The sequence below is a fragment of the Scyliorhinus torazame genome, chromosome 8 (assembly GCF_047496885.1).
Source record: "Scyliorhinus torazame isolate Kashiwa2021f chromosome 8, sScyTor2.1, whole genome shotgun sequence".
NCBI lineage: Eukaryota > Metazoa > Chordata > Chondrichthyes > Carcharhiniformes > Scyliorhinidae > Scyliorhinus > Scyliorhinus torazame.
In genome coordinates, this window is record NC_092714.1 from 178093286 (window position 1) to 178114083 (window position 20798).

A 20798-nucleotide genomic window follows, 5' to 3' on the forward strand; every position below is an offset into this window, starting at 1 on the left:
ATAACTCCATTCGCCTTCTTAATCACCTGCAAACCAACATTTTGCGACTCATGCACGAGCACACCCAGGTCTCTCTGCACAGCAGCATGATTTAATATTTTATCATTTTAATAATAATCCCTTTTGCTGTTATTCCTACCAAAACGGATAACCTCACATTTGTCAACATTGTATTCCATCTGCCAGACCCTAGCCCATTCACTTAACCTATCCAAATCCCTCTGCAGACTTCCGGTATCCTCTGCACTTTTTGCTTTACCACTCATCATAGTCATCTGCAAACTTGGACACATTGCACTTGGTCCCCAACTCCAAATCATCTATGTAAATTGTGAACAATTGTGGGCGCAACACTGATCCCTGAGGGACACCACTAGCTACTGATTGCCAACCAGAGAAACACCCATTAAACCCCACTCTTTGCTTTCTATTAACTAACCAATCTTCTGTCCATGCATCCTTAATGCCATGCATCTTTATCTTATGCAGCAACCTTTTGTGTGGCACCTTGTCAAAAGCTTTCTAGAAATCCAGATATACTACATCCATTGGCTCCCTGTTGTCTACCGCACTGGTAATGTCCTCAGACAATTCCACTAAATTAGTTAGGCACGACCTGCCCTTTATGAATCCATGCTGCATCTGTCCAATGGGACAATTTCCATCCAGATGCCTCGCTATTTCTTCCTTGATGATAGATTCCAGCCTCTTCCCTACTACCAAAGTTAAGCTAACATGCCTATAATTAGCCGCTTTCTGCCTACCTCCTTTTTTTTAAACAGTGGTGTCACGTTTGCTAATTTCCAATCCGTCGGGACCACCCCAGAGTCTAGTGAATTTTGGTAAATTATCACGAGTGCATTTGCAATTTCCCTAGCCATCTCTTGTAGTACCCTGGGATGAATTCCATCAGGGCCAGGAGACTTGTCTACCTTTAGCCCCATGAGCTTGCCCATCACTACCTCATAGAACATAGAACGATACAGCGCAGTACAGGCCCTTCGGCCCACGATGTTGCACCAAAACAAAAGCCATCTAACCTACACTATGCCATTATCATCCATATGCTTATCCAATAAACTTTTAAATGCCCTCAATGTTGGTGAGTTCACTACTGTTGCAGGTAGGGCATTCCACGGCCTCACCACTCTTTGCGTAAAGAACCTACCTCTGACCTCTGTCCTATATCTATTACCCCTCAGTTTAAAGTTATGTCCCCTCGTGCCAGCCATTTCCATCCGCGGGAGAAGGCTCTCACTGTCCACCCTATCTAACCCCCTGATCATTTTGTATGCCTCTATTAAGTCTCCTCTTAACCTTCTTCTCTCCAACGAAAACAACCTCAGGTCCATCAGCCTTTCCTCATAAGATTTTCCCTCCATACCAGGCAACATCCTGGTAAATCTCCTCTGCACCCGTTCAAAAGCCTCCACGTCCTTCCTATAATGCGGTGACCAGAACTGTACGCAATACTCCAATACCTCCTTAGTGATAACGATCACATCAAGGTCCTCACCTGTCTCATTTCCATCAGTCACAGGCATGTTATTTGTGTCTTTCACTGTGAAGACCGACCCAAAAAGCCTGTTCAGATCCTCAGCCATTTCTTCATCTCCCATCATTAAATCTCCCTTCTCATCCTCTAAAGGACCAATATTTACCTGAGCCACTTTTTTGTTTTTGTTTTATATATTTTTTTGTTTTATTTATTTGTAGAAACTTTTACTATCTGTTTTTATATTCTGAGCAAGTTTACTCATAATCTATGTTACTCTTCTTTATAGCTTTTTTAGTCGCTTTTTGTTGCCCCCTTAAGATTTCCCAATCCTCTAGTCTCCCACTAATCTGCCACTTTGTATGCTTTTTCCTTCAATTTGATACTCTCCATTATTTCCTTAGATATCCACGGTTGATTTTCCCTCTTTCTACCGTCCTTCCTTTTCGTTGGTATAAACCTTTGCTGAGCACTGTGAAAAGTCGCTTGGAAGGTTCTCCACTGTTCCTCAACTGTTTCACCATAAAGTCTTTGCCTAGTCTACCTTAGACAGCTCTTCTCTCATCCCATTGTAATCTCCTTTGTTTAAGCACAAAACACTAGTGTTTGATTTTACCTTCTCGCCCTCCATCTGTATTTTAAATTCCACCATATTGTGATCGCTCCTTCCAAGAGGATCCCTAACTATGAGATCATTAATCAATCCTGTCTCATTACACAGGACTAGATCTAGGATCACTTGTTCCCTCGTCGGTTCCATTACATACTGCCCTAGGAAACTATTGCGGATACACTCTATAAACTCCTCTTCAAGGCTGCCTTGACCGTTCTGGTTAAACCAATCGACATGTAAATTAAAATCCCCATGATAACTTCTGCACTATTTCTACATACATCAGTTATTTCTTTGTTTATTGCCTGCCCCACCATAATGTTACTATTTGGTAGCCCATAGACTACTCCTATCAGTGACTTTTTCGCCTTATTATTCCTGATTTCCACCCAAATGGATTCAACCTTATCCTCCAGAGCACCGATGTCATCCCTCACTACTGCCTGGATGTCATCCTTAAATAACAGAGCTACACCACCTCCCTTACCATCCACTCTGTCCTTCCGAATAGTTTGATACCCTTGGATATTTAACTCCCAGTTGTGACCATCCTTTAACCATGTGGCCACTAAATCATAGTCATTTGCGATGATTTACGCCATCGACTCATTTACCTTATTCCGAATACTACGAGCATTCGGGTAAAGTGCCCTTATGTTGGCTTTTATACCTCCGTTTTGAATCTTAACACCTCTATCAGTAACCTCTCCTAAGTTATTTTTCCTTTTAATTTTCTCCTAATTTTCCTTATCATAGAGCCCACACAACTTGCTTTCTTACCTCTTATTAGTAAATTTGGCTACAATTCAAGTCTGTCTCTTTGTCCAAATCATTAATATAGATCATGTATAGTTGATGCCCCAGCACTGACCCCTGCAGCACTCCACTAGTTACAACCTGAAAATCGCCCACATATTCTGTTTCCTGTTAGTTAGCCAATCCTCTATCCAAACTAATATAATGCCCTCAACACCATAAGCTCTTATCATCTGCAGTAACACTTTATGTGGCACCTTAGTGAGTGCCGGCCCTTTGGAAATTCACATACACTACATCTACAGGTTCCCCTATATCCACCCTACTTGTCACATCACATCCTCAAAGAATTCTAATCAAGTTTTCAAACACTATTTCCCTTTCCCAAAACCATGTTGCTGTTATGATTTTCCGCTACTGCCTTTTTAATAATGGACTCTTAACATTTTACCCACGACACGTTCGACTAATTGGCCTAAAGCTTCCTGCTTTCTGTCTCCTTCATTTCTTGACTTTCATTTTGTGGATTTTCCAATCCGCAGAGACCTTTCAAGAATGTAGGGAATTTTGGAAGATTACAACCAACACATCCACTACCTCAGCAGCCACTTCCTTTCAGGCTTTATGTTGGACATCAGGTCCAGGGACTTGTTAACCTTTAGTCCCATTAGTTTTCCATTTCCCCTTTTGCCTTCTGCTTCTTCAATATTTTTGAGGTGATTTTTGTGTCATCTGCTGTGAAGCTCTGTTACAAAATACTTGTTTAAAGTTTCTGCCACAGTATTCTATCCCTTTGCAGTGTAAATGGAGATTTCGGCTGGGAGAAACTGTAAGCCCCATAAAATGGCAGAGGCAGGTAATTCCCACCCTCGCCCGAGGAAATTCCAAGAGCCCCACCCACCCCACTTTCCCAAATCAAGTCTGTTCTGTCCGAGGATAGAAAGACGTGCCTTTATACTGAACATTTCACAACCTCAGGATGCCCCAATGAAGCGTTGTTGATGTAATGCAAGAAGTGTGGTCGACAATTTGTACACAGCAAGATCCCAAAAACAGCAATGATGACTAGAAAGTCCATTTCACATGTGTTGGGCGAGCGATTTAAATATTGACACTGGTCAATATTTCTTGCAATAATTTTTAAAAGTCTGTTTAGATGTGCAATGGATAAGTTGACGGTGCGATGGCTTCTCGGGGGAGGGAGGGTGGAGTTGAAAATGGTCCTTGTGCTACAGAGAACTCACAATTCCGAGAGCTGCCTGGAGGTGGGACAGACTCATTTTGCTTTTGTGAGCCGAAGTTGCAGCTGAGGTTTGCAGTTATCTTTTGTTTGCTGTTGGCTGTGAGGCTTTAAAAGTCTGAAGCTACGTCCTTCTGGATGGATGCTGTCAGGGCACAAGGTTGCGAGCTGGTCCCATTTAAGAATTGTCTTGCTTTGGATTATTCCCTCATTGTGTCTGAGGCAGCTGTTCAGTCTCCCTTCACAGCGCATTCACATCGCTGACCCCACCCCCTCATGGGGACTACTGCCTTTTTTAATAACGATTTGCAAGGCAGCAAATTGCCAGCCATCAACCCCCCACCCCCACCCCCCCAATGCCCCCATACAGGCCGTCCAAACTTGGGTGTTGAAATCCGTCACGTCTGCAGCCCAGTTCGAGCTGTAGATTGGCTGCACTTTCATGATGTGAATGCTTAATACAGCCTTGACTGTTGAACTCAGTTCCTGACTCCTCCCCGTCTGTCTGCCAAGCTACTTAGAGCTGTCCAGGCAGTAAAGGGGCATGCCTGAGGCAACAGCAGTTAACACTGACCAGGAGGAGGGGTTCCCCTGTAGGCAGATTCTGACTTTTTAAAAACCTGCCTCATTTTTGAATGGTGAGTGTGTGTCGGGGAGGGGTAAGTGTGTGTCGGGGAGGGGTGAGTGTGTGTCGGGGAGGGGTGTGTGTGTGTCGGGGAGGGGTGAGTGTGTGTCGGGGAGGGGTGAGTGTGTGTCGGGGAGGGGTGAGTGTGTGTCGGGGAGGGGTGAGTGTGTGTCGGGGAGGGGTGAGTGTGTGTCGGGGAGGGGTGAGTGTGTGTCGGGGAGGGGTGAGTGTGTGTCGGGGAGGGGTGAGTGTGTGTCGGGGAGGGGTGAGTGTGTGTCGGGGAGGGGTGAGTGTGTGCCGGGGAGGGGTGAGTGTGTGCCGGGGAGGGGTGAGTGTGTGTCGGGGAGGGGTGAGTGTGTGTCGGGGAGGGGTGAGTGTGTGTCGGGGAGGGGTGAGTGTGTGTCGGGGAGGGGTGAGTGTGTGTCGGGGAGGGGTGAGTGTGTGTCGGGGAGGGGTGAGTGTGTGTCGGGGAGGGGTTGTGTGTGTGTGTGTCGGGGGGGGTTGTGTGTGTGTGTGTCGGGGGGGGTTGTGTGTGTGTGTGTCGGGGGGGGTTGTGTGTGTGTGTGTCGGGGGGGTTGTGTGTGTGTGTGTCGGGGGGGTTGTGTGTGTGTGTGTCGGGGGGGTTGTGTGTGTGTGTGTCGGGGGGGGTTGTGTGTGTGTGTGTCAGGGGGGGTTGTGTGTGTGTGTGTCGGGGGGGGGTTGTGTGTGTGTGTGTCGGGGGGGGTTGTGTGTGTCGGGGGGGGTTGTGTGTGTGTGTGTCGGGGGGGTTGTGTGTGTGTGTGTCGGGGGGGTTGTGTGTGTGTGTGTCGGGGGGGTTGTGTGTGTGTGTGTCGGGGGGGTTGTGTGTGTGTGTGTCGGGGGGGTTGTGTGTGTGTGTGTCGGGGGGGTTGTGTGTGTGTGTGTCGGGGGGGTTGTGTGTGTGTGTGTCGGGGGGGTTGTGTGTGTGTGTGTCGGGGGGGTTGTGTGTGTGTGTCGGGGTGTGTCGGGGGAGTGTGTGTGTCGGGGGGGTGAGTGTGTGTCGGGGGGGGGTGAGTGTGTGTCGGGGGGGGGTGAGTGTGTGTCGGGGGGGGTGAGTGCGTGTCGGGGGGGGGTGAGTGCGTGTCGGGGGGGGGGTGAGTGCGTGTCGGGGGGGGGTTGTGTGTGTGTGTCGGGGGGGGGTTGTGTGTGTGTGTCGGGGGGGGGTTGTGTGTGTGTGTCGGGGGGGGTTGTGTGTGTGTGTCGGGGGGGGTTGTGTGTGTGTGTCGGGGGGGGGTTGTGTGTGTGTGTCGGGGGGGGTTGTGTGTGGGATTGTGTCGGGGGGCTGTGTGTGGGATTGTGTCGGGGGGGCTGTGTGTGGGATTGTGTCGGGGGGGCTGTGTGTGGGATTGTGTCGGGGGGGCTGTGTGTGGGATTGTGTCGGGGGGGCTGTGTGTGGGATTGTGTCGGGGGGGCTGTGTGTGGGATTGTGTCGGGGGGGCTGTGTGTGGGATTGTGTCGGGGGGGCTGTGTGTGGGATTGTGTCGGGGGGGCTGTGTGTGGGATTGTGTCGGGGGGGCTGTGTGTGGGATTGTGTCGGGGGGGCTGTGTGTGGGATTGTGTCGGGGGGGCTGTGTGTGGGATTGTGTCGGGGGGGCTGTGTGTGGGATTGTGTCGGGGGGGCTGTGTGTGGGATTGTGTCGGGGGGGCTGTGTGTGGGATTGTGTCGGGGGGGCTGTGTGTGGGATTGTGTCGGGGGGGCTGTGTGTGGGATTGTGTCGGGGGGGCTGTGTGTGGGATTGTGTCGGGGGGGCTGTGTGTGGGATTGTGTCGGGGGGGCTGTGTGTGGGATTGTGTCGGGGGGGCTGTGTGTGGGATTGTGTCGGGGGGGCTGTGTGTGGGATTGTGTCGGGGGGGCTGTGTGTGGGATTGTGTCGGGGGGGCTGTGTGTGGGATTGTGTCGGGGGGGCTGTGTGTGGGATTGTGTCGGGGGGGCTGTGTGTGGGATTGTGTCGGGGGGGCTGTGTGTGGGATTGTGTCGGGGGGGCTGTGTGTGGGATTGTGTCGGGGGGGCTGTGTGTGGGATTGTGTCGGGGGGGCTGTGTGTGGGATTGTGTCGGGGGGGCTGTGTGTGGGATTGTGTCGGGGGGGCTGTGTGTGAATGTGTCGGGGGGGGGGGGGGCGCTATGTGTGTGTGTGAATGTGTCGGGGGGGGGGGGGCGCTATGTGTGTGTGTGAATGTGTCGGGGGGGGGCGCTATGTGTGTGTGTGAATGTGTCGGGGGGGGGGCGCTATGTGTGTGTGTGAATGTGTCGGGGGGGGGGGGGGCGCTATGTGTGTGTGTGAATGTGTCGGGGGGGGGGCGCTATGTGTGTGTGTGAATGTGTCGGGGGGGGGCGCTATGTGTGTGTGTGAATGTGTCGGGGGGGGGCGCTATGTGTGTGTGTGAATGTGTCGGGGGGGGGGCACTATGTGTGTGTGTGAATGTGTCGGGGGGGGGGCGCTATGTGTGTGTGTGAATGTGTCGGGGGGGCTGTGTGTGTGGGGTCGTGTGTCGGGGGGGGCGTGGCTTTTAATATTGACAAAGGGCCATTAAATGCCCCTTTAACTTTCAGTCAGTTCCCTGAAGACTGGCTGAAGGTATATTAAACTCCGCTTGCCCTGAGCTGCAGTGTGTTTTTTTTGTTAAGGATGGCCAGAGACAGAAAAAGAAACAGGCACAGGAAGAAGATGAAAGAGAAACTGAGCAAAAACTGTCACTGTGGTACTGAAGCACTTTGTAGCTGAAATGTTTAAACGTGTACCTCAATTGGTAGCTCTTTCACCTCCAAGCCAGGGGTTGTAGGTTCAAGGCCCCTCCCCTCCCCTCCCTGTCTACACTGGTCTGCAAGATTCCACTCTGGATTTTCTGATCAGTGGCAGTTGAGCTATTTTGCTTAAATGGCTTGACACTGGTACTCATCAGAAAATTGAAGCATGTGTTTGAGTTGAGTGAGAGACTGGGAGCATAAACTGGCTTTAACCCTCTCTGAATATTCAATGTAGTATTTTTAAAATTCATTGTTACAGGATGTGGGCGTCGCTGGTTAGGCCAGCATTTGTTGCCCATCCCTAGTTGCCCTTAAGAAGGTGGTGGTGAGCTGCTGCCTTGAACCGCTGCAGTTCATGTGGTGTGGGTGCACCCACAGTGTGTTGGGGATTGAGTTCCAGGATTATGACCCAGCGACAGTGAAGGAACAGCGATATATTTCCAAGTTAGGATGGTGAGTGACTTGGAGAAGAACACCCAGGTGGTGGTGTTCCCAGATATCTGCTGCCCTTGTCCGTCTAGATGTTAGTGCTTGTGTGTTTGCACGGTGGTCCACAGATTAAGATTAATGGTGATGACTTTCTCTTCACCCTGGTTGAGGGTGTTTAAGCCATTTTGGAATCTGGGGGAAGCAGACTGATTGGATAGTGATGCTGCTGAAGGCCCACTTGCATAGAGTATTTGCACAACAGAAACAATCTGCCTAGCAGGTCTATTCCAGTGTTTATGCTTGACACAAACCTCCACCCACTCTCCATCAACTGAAAGTTGTAATTCTGTCTCAGACTTGCCTGCACATGATTTGAAGCAAGTGAAGTGGTGCCTATGGAATTGGGACATTGTTTACCCGATCTCTGTAAATGTTACTGAATTAGGGAACAGCGATGCTATTGCTGGTACATTGCACCTAATTCTAAAGACTGAACAGCGAGTTCAACTGCTGTATCTTCTGTTGAATTCATGGTGCTGGAAGTGTTCCATCGCCCAGTAATTTCACCCTCACCTCACAAAAAACACAAGCCATGGATTATTTAATTGTATGGTTAGTGTTATATAAATGTTATGTTGGTTTGTTTATTGCGGGTGAGTCATTGGATAATCACTTATCAAGGGAACCTTGGGTGACTTGCTTTCTATTTTATGCCGCCCTTGCCCAACAGCAACAACTTGTCTTTACACAGCACCTCTTAAACCAAAACACCAAGACACACCAGGAAATGTTAGGACAGGTGACCAAACACTTCGTCACAGGTGAAGGTTTTATGGAATGTGATGCAGGAGCAGAGAGGGCAGGATCATTTAAGGGGGGAAATTCCAGAGCCGAGGTGGGAAACTCCGCAGTGTGGTGCAAAGGCCGCTGAAGGTCACCATTGGGTAAGCAATGAAAATAAGGGGTGTGTAAGAGGCCAGAGTTGGAAGGTTGCAGCGATTATGGAAGGTTATGGGGCTGGAGGAGATGAAACATGGGGAGGGGCAAGGAACAAGGATGTGAGTTTTAAAAATCCTGAGGCACCGCCTGAGCTGGAGTGAACCCAAGCCGGTGGGTAAATAGGGTTGATGGGTGTTTGGAGTTGGTCAGCACACAGACAGCAGAGCTTCAGGTGAGCTCAATTTAACAGAATGGAAGGCAGGTGGCAGGCCAGGGGACCATTGAAATAGTTTAGGGAGTGCTACAGGCGAGACCCAGTTATGTTGCTTCTGGACAGTGTGGTGTGCCGGCTGTTGCTGAGGCTTACATTTCACTCACTCCCTGTGGCCAGCTTATAATTTCCAGTCGCAAGTTAAATATTTCATGAACTTTGCACACAGCAGGCAAAGAGGATGAGTTGTTTTATTATCAGCATTTTAATGAGAAAATGAGTGCAAGGAACCTGTTTTGTGTTGGCAAGCATTATATATTAATTTTCTCCAGGACTCTGTTATGATGGCCCAAACCAGTTCAGTTTTCTCTATATAAACAGGAGAAAGGGCAGCATGGTGGTGCAGCGGTTAGCACTGCTGCCACATGGCACTGAGGAACTGGGTTCAATCGCAGCCCTGGGTCACTGTCCGTGTGGCGTTTGCACATTCTCCCCGTGTTTGCGTGGGTCTCACCCCCACAACCCAAAGACGTGCAGGGTAACTGGATTGGTCACACTAAATTGCCCCTTAATTGAGGAAAAAATGAATTGGATACTCTTAAGTTTATTTTTTAAAAAATAAACATTCGTAGACCGAGATCATAGCTGACCTTTGCTTCATATGAAATGGAAAAGGACAAGGAGCAATTTAGAGTAAAGATACTTAATTGGAGGAGGGCCAATTTCATTGGAGTGAGAACCGACCCTCGACCCCCATCCCCCACCCCCCCAAGTAATTTAGAATTGAAGAAAAATGGGCAAAACTAACTTGAGACGGTGTGTAGCAGTAATGTCACTGGACTAGTCAGCCAGAAGCCCAGGCTAACGCTCATGGGGCAGGTGTCCAAATATTGCCACAGCAGCTTGTCAAGTTTTAAATCAAATAATTAAATTGGGAATTGAAAAGCTAGTCTCAGTAGCGGAACTATCATAGGTGGCTGTAAAAACCCATCTGGTCCACTTCTCGAGAAGGAAATCTGCCATCCTTACCCGGCCTGGCCTACATGTGACTTAGGGATGGGCAACAAAGGGTGGCCAAGCCCAGCGACACCCACATCCCATCAAAGAATAAAGAAATTCCAAGATGAGGGAAAATCTGGAGAACTAAAACCAGAACCCCCTTGATGACGAGAGAGTAAAATGAAGCTAGATAAAGGGGCTTTAAAAGAGTAAGAGGCAACTTGACTGAAATATACAATTCTGTGAGGGGTCTTGGCAGGATTCACATGGAAATGATTTTTCCTCTTGTGGGAGAATCCAGAACTCTGGGCTACTGTTCAAAAATAGGGGGCCATTCTTTTAAAATGGAGATGAGGCAAAACATTCTGAGGGTCGTGAGTCTTTGGAACTCTGTAGAATCTCATAGAATTTACAGTGCAGAAGGAGGCCATTCGGCCCATTGTGTCTGCACCGGCCCTTGGAAAGAGCACCCCACTTAAGCTCACACTTCCAACCTACCCCAGTAACCCAATAACCCCACCTAACCTTTTTTGGACACTAAGGGCAATTTAGCTTAGCCAATCCACCTAACCTGCACATCTTTGGACTGTGGGAGGAAACCGGAGCACCCGGAGGACACCCACGCAGACACGGGGAGAACGTGCAGACAGTGACCCAAGCCGGGAATCGAACCTGGAGTCCTGGAACTGTGCTAACCACTATGCTACCGTGCTGCCCTCTGTTCCTAAAAAGGTTGGTGGAAGCAGTCTTTGAATATTTTTACGGCAGTGCTGGAGAGATTCTTGGCAAGCAAGGGTCAGGCTGGTTGGATACAGATTTGAGGTTACTTTCAGATCAACCATGATCTTAATAAATGGTGGAACAGGCTTGAAGGGCTGAATGGCCTATTCTTTCTTTACGCTCGTAAGCATCGAGAACCAGAGCATATTGAGTTAAGGGACTTGACAATAGAACCTAAGGAGACATGAGGGAAAACCCTTACCTGGCTAGGATCTGGAATAAACTGCCAGAGCATGGAGCAGGCAGGTTCAGTCATAACTTTCAGAAGGTGAGCAGGAAGACTTCTCCTGGGCTGCAGGATAGGTACGAGAGAGTGAGACTAGCTGAGCTGCTCTTGCAGACGGCTACACAAACACAGGGCTGAGTGCCTCTTGTACTGTAACCATTCTAAGTGGTGTGGACTATTTGTGTGTGTCCAGAGGGTAAGAGGCACCGAGCTGTAACCAAATAATGTGTAGTATGGGATGCTGCAAAGGACCTGGGGTGTGGGGTTGGGGGAGGATTCCGGTATGGAGAGTTGTACAATCATGAGTTGGCCTTGGGAGGGAGTGTGATTGGGCTTCAGATAATTGTTGGCCCTGTTCGATTCCAAACCACCATCTGTTCCCCCTCTTGTCTCTCGGCCCCGGTTTCACTCCTGGGTTTGATGTGCTATCTGTCTGAAGATGTAATGCAATTCTGAGTGAGATTGTGCTGGCCAGGGAGTCCCAGAGTGAGACCCAAGTTCTGAAAAGGATCCGTTCCCAAAAGCCGGAATGAGAGGAGTGCTGCAATTGTAGAACCTTAAGGCCTAAAGAGGTAATTTGTTCCACCTTGCCGGCTCTGGGCTATCCATTTGAGTCCCAACCTCACAGCAAGACCTGAAAAGTGCATATGTACTTCCTTTTAAAAATGTACATCCTTTTACTATTGACTCTGTTTCTACAATATTTTCAGACCGTGTGTTCCAAATCATTGCTTGCTGTATTTTTTTAATAAGGAAAACTTGTCACAGAACTGTCAGGGTGCAGAAGGAGACATTGGCCCATTGTGTCTGCAACCCAAATGATCATTTTGACTCGGGTACACATTGGCTGGTTCGTTCTACCAATTACCTTAACCTGGTGCCTTCTGGTTAGCAATAACCCCACCCCCAACCCACCCATTCCTCCTAACCGGCTTTAAGGAGAATAATATCAGCGTCACTAGTCTTTCTGCAAGACATGCCTCTGACCTGAGGTCCAATGGCAATTTTCAAACTGGTAATGGCCCCCAGTACATAATTCCTAGTGTTTATACATGCAAAGAATACTGGCAACTCCAAAGTTAACACTCCTGTGTCAAAACTGTCCGTGATACTGTGATGCTGCCCTTGAAATGTCACCAACGCATCTTTAGTCTGCGCTGGAATCAGCTGTGTGTTTTTAAAAGGGCAGGTCCTCCGACGGGAATGTCTGGTGATTGGGATGGGTCAGTAAAGCGAATAGGAAGTCAGACTATTGGAACCTGAGTGGACCAGTCAGCTACTTTTGAGTCTTGTTCTATCATTTCATTCTCTGTCTCCAATCCATTTACCCCCTAATTCCATACCTTGCTTAATTACCCCAGTTTTGAAAATTTGAATTGACCTCCTCTGGCCTCAACAGCATTTGGTGGAGGGTGTTCCAGATTTCCAGTAAATGTACTGTTTAAACAATGCAGTCAAAAATGAGGACGCCACTAGAAAACTATAGAGTAATGCTTTCTCCCCCACCTCATTTGTAATGCTTGCCTCCATTCACTGAACCCGGTGGCTGATGGAGAGCAGGTCTGGGGCCCTGCGTTTTGCTGTGAGTAATGCCCTCTGCTAATGAAGCACTGGAGTGTAGCCTCCAGCCTTTGCAGTGGTTTATTTGTGCAACCAGAAGAAAGGTCCTTTACAGCCCTCCAAGATCCCATTTTTCCTCCAGGCTATGCACGCCCTGATTTCCATCACTGCCTTCAGCTACCTCGGCCCCACGTTCAGAAATACCTGCCTAGGCCCCTCTCTCCGCCTTATAGTCTCTTCTTAAAACTGACCTCTTTGACAAGCTTTCGGCCAGCTGTCCTAATATCTCTTGCGGTTTGGTGTCTGTCCTGTGAAGATCCTTAGGGCGTTTTAGTATCTTGAAAACGCTTCATAAATACAAGTTATTTTCCACTTCTCCCTCCCCCATGTTAAAGCCAAACCTCTCCAGTGCAGGCCAACTGAGGTAGCCTGAGTCTATCTTCCACATGATATCCCACACTCCTCTCTCTGATTCTCTCCCAGTGTATGAGAAAGATAACTCTGGCATCTGCTGGAAGTTATCATCAGGGCTTCTTCAGAAATGTAGTCGAGAACAGTATGGCCAGCTTCGAAGCTGGCCATGGCCAGCTGCCACGTTCAAGCTCACCGTACAAGCTGGCCAGCTCGGGAGCTTCTAACTGGGCTGTTTTAATCTTCCAGTGCACTGAAATCGAGCTCAGTCCGATTTATTTTATTTATGGGGGAATTTGGCAATTTTTCAGTGTATAAATTGAACATGAGGAAAAGCGAGATGTTCGCGATACAGGCAAGAGGACAGGAGGAGAGACTGGGAGAGCTGCTGCTCAGAATGGTAGGAAAGAGCTTTTGGTATCTGGGAATCCAGGTGGCCCGGGAATGGGAGGCACTGCACAAGTTAAACCTATCCCGGCTGGTAGAACAAATGAAGAGATGGGACATGCTCCTGCTATCACTGGCGGGGAGGGTACAGACCATGAAAATGATGGTCCTCCCCAGATTTCTGTTTGTCTTTCAGTGCCTCCCCATCTTCATCCCAAAGGCCTTTTTCAAGTGGGTGAATAAGATTATTTTGGGCTTTGTGTGGGCGAGTAAAACCCCACGAGTGAAGAACGTGTTGCTGTGACGCAGTCGGGGGGAGGGTTGGTGCTGCCGAACTTCTGCAATTACTACTGGGCGGCTAATATAGCCATGATTAGGAAGTGGGTAGTGGGGGGGTCGGTGTGGGAGTGGATGGAGGCGGCGTCATGCAAAGACACAAGTTTGGGAGCACTGGTAACGGCACCTCTTCCATTATCGCCCGCCGGCCCGATACTCCACAAGTCCGGTGGTGGTGGCGGCTATGACAATCTGGGGGCAGTGACGGAGATATAAGAGAGTGGAGGGAGCATCGGTTTTGGACCCCGATTTATAATAATCATCGGTTTGTACCGGGTAGGCTGGATGGTGGGTTCCGGAGATGGCAAAGGGCAGGAATTAGAAGGATGGGGGATCTATTTATAGACGGGAGCTTCCCCAGCTTGAAAGCCTTGGAGGATAAATTTGAATTGCCAGCAGGGAATGGGTTCAGGTATTTGCAGGTGCGAGACTTCCTGAGAAAGCAGGTTCTGGCCTTTCCGCTGCGGCCCCCACAGGGGATACAGGATAGAGTAGTTTCCAGTACCTGGGTGGGAGAGGGGAAGGTATCTGATATTTACCAGGAGCTTTCGGAGGCGGAGGAAACCCCGGTGGAGGAGCTGAAGGGCAAGTGGGAGGACAGGCTAGGAGGAGAGATAGAGGCGGATCTGTGGGCAGATGCCCGAAGCAGGGTTAATATATCCTCATCATGTGCCAGGCTTAGCCTGATACAATTTAAGGTAGTCCACCTGGCACACATGATAGTGGCGAGGATGAGCAAGTTTTTTGGGGTAGAGGACGGGTGCTCGGAAAGCTCAGCAAATCATGTCCACATATTCTGGGCATGCCCGAAGCTTGCAGGGTTTTGCTAAGGTAATATCCACGGTACTAAAAACACGGGTGGTGCCGAGTCCGGAGGTAGCGATCTTCTGGAGTGTCGGAAGAGTCGGGAGTTCAGGGGGCGAAAGAGGCCGACGACTTGGCCTTTGCCTCCCTGGTAGCCCGGAGACGGATCTTGTTAATGTGGAGGGACTCGAAGCCCCCGAGTGTAGAGACCTGGGTTAGTGACATGGCTGGGTTTCTCAGTCTCGAGAAAATAACGTTTCTCTTAAGAGGGTCGATGGTGGGGTTCACCCAGAGGTCGACTTTCTCGTTGAAAATTAAAATGTCAGCAAATGCAGTATTCCAAGAGTGATGACCGGATTATTGTTTTATGGCTGGGGTGTGTGAAGATTAGGATGGGGGTGGAAATGTTTATTACACCATGTTTATGTCATTGTTATTACTATTATTATAAAAACTTGCAAATACCTTAATAAAAATATATTTTTAAAAAATATTTATTTTATTTACTTTATAGAATGTGGGCGTCGCTGGCTTGACCAGCATGTTTATCGCCCATCCCTAAATTCTCTCCAAGGTAGTTGTGAGCTGCTGTCTTTAACCGCAACAGTTCCTGAGGTGTACGTGCTGTTAGCGAGGGAGTTCCAGGATTTTGTCCCAGCGGCATTGAAGGAGCGACGATATATTTCCAAGTCTGGGTGTTGAGTGACTTGGAGGGGAACGTCCAGGTGGCGGAGTTCCCAGGTATCTGTTGCTCTTGTCCTTCTAGATGGTAGTGGTCATGGGTTTGGAAGGTGCTGCCCAAGGAGCCTTGGTGAGTTCCTGCAATGCATCTTGTAGATGCTACACACGGCTGCCACTGTGCATCAGTGGTGGAGGGAGTGAATGTTTTTGAATCGGGTGCCAATCAAGTGGGTTGCTTTGTCCCAGGTGATGTTGAACTAATTGTGTTGTTGGAGTTGCACTTATCCAGGCAAGTGGTTAGGCAGGTTAGGTCTTCTAAGCTGGTGGGTTCCATCGGTTTTGGTTTGATCTCTGAAGTGATGCTGTCAGTCTCTGCAATCTCTCTCATGTTGTCCCTCTTTTGTGTTCTGTTGCAGCTGAGTTGGAGTTTGTCCAGATCATTGTGATAGTGGTGGTGATGATAGTGATGGTCGTGGTGATCACCTGCCTGCTCAACCACTACAAGCTCTCTACACGATCTTTAATAAACAGAACGAGCCACATGAGGAGGCAAGAAGACACTCTGCAGTCGGTAAGATGCCCGTCTACAAGCATACTACACTTTTAGAAAATATTTTATTGAGACATTCATCATTTTAAACAACAGAGAAATCCAACACGTGCATAAACCCCACAATAACATACCCAACTTCACCCAGCCCTAAACCCTAACTAGCCATACATTAGATTCCCTGCCCTTATTCGTCACTTCCATGCCAACCAGGCCCCCTCCCCCCTCCTGCTGGTGGTCAGTTCTCTTTGAAGAAGTCGATGAACGGCTGCCACCTCCGAGCCCCTTAAGGCAAACTTAATTTTCTCTAGCCTAAGAAACCCTGCCATGTCACTGACCCAAACCCCCGACTTTGGAGGCTCCGAGTCCCTCCAGCCCAGCAAAATCCGCCTCCAAGCATACTACACTTTTTGAAGGTTTTTGGAAATGATTACTCGAGTACAGTAGCTTACTGATTGTTTTACTGAACCAGGAACAGTAAAAACCTGACCTCAAAATCTATCATGGCTACTTGGGGAATTAGATTAAATAGGTGGCATGATCTGTGTGCTAGCATCAATAAATGTTTCATTTAGAGTACCCAATTCATTTTTTCCAATTAAGGGGCAATTTAACATGGTCAATCCACCTACTCTACACAGCTTTGGGCTGTGGGGGCGAAACCCACACAAACACGGGGAGAATGTGCATACTCCACACGGACAGTGACCCAGAGCCAGGATCGAACCTGGGACCTCTGTGGCATGAGGCAGCAGTGTTAAGCACTGCACCACCGTGCTGCCACCCTCCCCAAGTGCTTTATCATCGGGTTTTTTTTTCATAATAAGGAAATGCTAGCAGCCAATATTCTCAAGAGTAAGGTCCCACAAGTGACCAATGTGTATTTAATGTTGTTGGTATGGCCAGGACACTGAGAACCTCGCCTGCTCCTCTTCCAAATAGCATGGGATCTTTCACATCGACCTGCCAGGGCTGATCAGCCTTTTTAGTGTGTTGTACCTCCTAAACCACAGTGTATTTAACACGTATACAAAGAACAAAGAAATGTACAGCACAGGAACAGGCCCTTCGGCCCTCCAAGCCCGTGCCGACCATACTGCCCGACTAAACTACAATCTTCTACACTTCCTGGGTCCGTATCCTTCTATTCCCATCCTATTCATATATTTGTCAAGATGCCCCTGAAATGTCCCTATCGTCCCTGCCTCCACTACCTCCTCCGGTAGTGAGTTCCAGGCACCCACTACCCTCTGCGAAAAAACTTGCCTCGTACATCTACTCTAAACTTTGCCCCTCTCACCTTAAACCTATGCGCCCTAGTAATTGACCCCTCTACCCTGGGGAAAAGCCTCTGACTATCCACTCTGTCTATGCCCCTCATAATTTTGTATACCTCTATCAGGTCGCCCCTCAACCTCCTTCGTTCCAGTGAGAACAAACCGAGTTTATTCAATCGCTCCTCATAGCTTATGCCCTCCATACCAGGCAACATTCTGGTAAATCTCTTCTGCACCCTCTCTAAAGCCTCCACATCCTTCTGGTAGTGTGGCGACCAGAATTGAACACTATACTCCAAGTGTGGCCTAACTAAGGTTCTATACAGCTGCAACATGACTTGCCAATTCTTATACTCAATGCCCCGGCCAATGAAGGCAAGCATGCCGTATGCCTTCTTGACTACCTTCTCCACCTGTGTAGCCCCTTTCAGTGATCTGTGGACCTGTACTCCTAGATCTCTTTGACTTTCAATACTCTTGAGGGTTCTACCATTCACTGTATATTCCCTACCTGCATTAGCCCTTCCAAAATGCATTACCTCACATTTGTCCAGGTTAAACTCCATCTGCCATCTCTCCGCCCAAGTCTCCAGACAATCTAAATCCTGCTGTATCCTCAGACAGTCCTCATCGCTATCCGCAATTCCACCAACCTTTGTGTCGTCTGCAAACTTACTAATCAGACCAGTTACATTTTCCTCCAAATCATTTATATATACTACAAAGAGCAAAGGTCCCAGCACTGATCCCTGTGGAACACCACTGGTCACAGCCCTCCAATTAGAAAAGCATCCCTCCATTGCTACCCTCTGCCTTCTATGGCCTAGCCAGTTCTGTATCCACCTTGCCAGTTCACCCCTGATCCCGTGTGACTTCACCTTTTGTACTAGTCTACCATGAGGGACCTTGTCAAAGGCCTTACTGAAGTCCATATAGACAACATCTACTGCCCTACCTGCATCAATCATCTTAGTGACCTCCTCGAAAAACTCTATCAAGTTAGTGAGACACGACCTCCCCTTCACAAAACCGTGCTGCCTCTCACTAATACGTCCATTTGCTTCCAAATGGGAGTAGATCCTGTCTCGAAGAATTCTCTCCAGTAATTTCCCTACCACTGAAGTAAGGCTCACCGGCCTGTAGTTCCCGGGATTATCCCTGCCACCCTTCTTAAACAGAGGAACAACATTGGCTATTCTCCAGTCCTCCGGGACATCCCCTGAAGACAGCGAGGATCCAAAGATTTCTGTCAAGGCCTCAGCAATTTCCTCTCCAGCCTCCTTCAGTATTCTGGGGTAGATCCCATCCGGCCCTGGGGACTTATCTACCTTAATATTTTTTAAGACACCCAACACCTCGTCTTTTTGGATCACAATGTGACCCAGGCTATCTACACCCCCTTCTCCAGACTCAACATCTACCAATTCCTTCTCTTTGGTGAATACTGATGCAAAGTATTCATTTAGTACCTCGCCCATTTCCTCTGGCTCCACACATAGATTCCCTTGCCTATCCTTCAGTGGGCCAACCCTTTCCCTGGCTACCCTCTTGCTTTTTATGTAAGTGTAAAAAGCCTTGGGATTTTCCTTAACCCTATTTGCCAATGACTTTTCATGACCCCTTCTAGCCCTCCTGACTCCCTGCTTAAGTTCCTTCCTACTTTCCTTATATGCCACACAGGCTTCGTCTGTTCCCAGCCTTTTAGCCCTGACAAATGCCTCCTTTTTCTTTTTGACGAGGCCTACAATATCATTCGTCATCCAAGGTTCCCGAAAATTGCCGTATTTATCTTTCTTCCTCACAGGAACATGCCTGTCCTGTATTCCTATCAACTGACACTTGAAAGCCTCCCACATGTCAGATGTTGATTTGCCCTCAAACATCCGCCCCCAATCTATGTTCTTCAGTTCCCGCCTAATATTGTTATAATTAGCCTTCCCCCAATTTAGCACATTCATCCTCGGACCACTCTTATCCTTGTCCACCAGTACTTTAAAACTTACTGAATTGTGGTCACTGTTACCGAAATGCTCCCCTACTGAAACATCTACCACCTGGCTGGGCTCATTCCCCAATACCAGGTCCAGTACTGCCTCTTCCCTAGTTGGACTGTTTACATATTGTTTTAAGAAGCCCTCCTGGATGCTCCTTACAAACTCTGCCCCGTCTAAGCCCCTGGCACTAAGTGAGTCCCAGTCAATATTGGGGAAGTTGAAGTCTCCCATCACCACAACCCTGTTGTTTTTACTCTTTTCCAAAATCTGTCTACCTATCTGCTCCTCTATCTCCCGCTGGCTGTTGGGAGGCCTGTAGTATACCCCCAACATTGTGACTGCACCCTTCTTATTCCTGATCTCTACCCATATAGCCTCACTGCCCTCTGAGGTGTCCTCTCGCTGTATAGCTGTGATACTCTCCTGAACAAGTAGCGCAACTCCGCCTCCCCTTTTACATCCCCCTCTATCCCGCCTGAAACATCTAAATCCTGGAACGTTTAGCTGCCAATCCTGCCCTTCCCTCAACCAGGTCTCTGTAATGGCAACAACATCATAGTTCCAAGTAGTAATCCAAGCTCTAAGTTCATCTGCCTTACCCGTAATGCTCCTTGCATTAAAACATATGCACTTCAGGCCACCAGACCCGCTGTGTTCAGCAACTTCTCCCCGTCTGCTCTGCCTCAGAGCCACACTGTCCCTATTCCCTAGTTCTCCCTCAACGCTCTCACCTTCTGACCTATTGCTCCCGTGCCCACCCCCCTGCCATACTAGTTGGACCATACGATGGACAAAATGATCCCGAGTTGCTTAGTACAAGAATACTTTATTCAAGCACACACACAAAGTTAATGTTAATCAATCTCACACACATACAAGTTGAACTCTAAGCTAACACACCAGAAAGACCTTAACTTAACTTCCAGGTGACTGGCAAGTACAGGGCAGATATGGCCTTATCTGGAATCCTGTTGTCTGGCTGTGCTGGATGTAGGTTGCTTGTTGTCTGTGTCCTCTGCTCTGGTCCCTCTGTGGATGGCGTGGATGATCGTCTTCTTGGATGGTGAAGGTGTCACCGTTATTGTTGTCAGTCGAATGCTGCAGTTGAGAGCTACTAAGGTGGTGCGCTGCACAGCACCTTTTATCCCTTGAACGTTTGGCGCGCTTTGGGCGGTCCCATGTATATGTCCAATCGATCGATCAAAGATTGATCACTCTGATTGATCCCAACCAATTGTGGGTTGCCACCTTGGTGGCTGGGCGGGTCCCTGTCGGCCATGGCTGTTCGTGTCCGAGGCACATAGGCCTTCCCAAATAAGGAAAACCTGCCACTTATTGTCGGTTTCTACCTGGAGCCGATTGTCCCAGGATGGCCTTTTTCCTGTGTCAGTTTCTGCACAGTCTGGACTGCAGCTTTTGTATATTTGCAAGCTGCAGCCTGTCTGTGTTCTGTCTTTGGTCAATTTTCCCATTGAGCTTTGCGGGCGGCCATTTTAGATGGCCACATGTGTCATCTGCAAGGTGCCATCTCTGACTGGGCAGCATCCCCTCCGTTATTCTCCTGGTTCACATTCCAATTCCTGCCCCAACTCCAAAAGAGGGCAATGCAAGTTTTCACTCTGACTGCACCACACTTGGCCTCCTCATTCTTAGTGATGAGCATTAAAATTTGCAAGGTGCGTTGCTCCTTTCTTGACTAATTGTGTGCATACAGTGGAGG

The 20798-nt window shown here is 48.6% G+C and overlaps 1 protein-coding gene across 3 annotated transcripts in view; it reads left to right on the forward strand.

Annotated features, from left to right (window-relative positions):
- The window catches only part of LOC140428270 (protein TMEPAI-like), a 152404-nt gene that overhangs the window by 103592 nt on the left and 28014 nt on the right, over positions 1-20798 (forward strand). For all 3 annotated transcript variants that reach the window (XM_072514552.1, XM_072514553.1, XM_072514554.1), the window contains one exon: positions 15674-15828. In XM_072514552.1, the coding sequence (XP_072370653.1) occupies positions 15674-15828 (155 nt within the window). The remainder of the gene's footprint in view (positions 1-15673; positions 15829-20798) is intronic.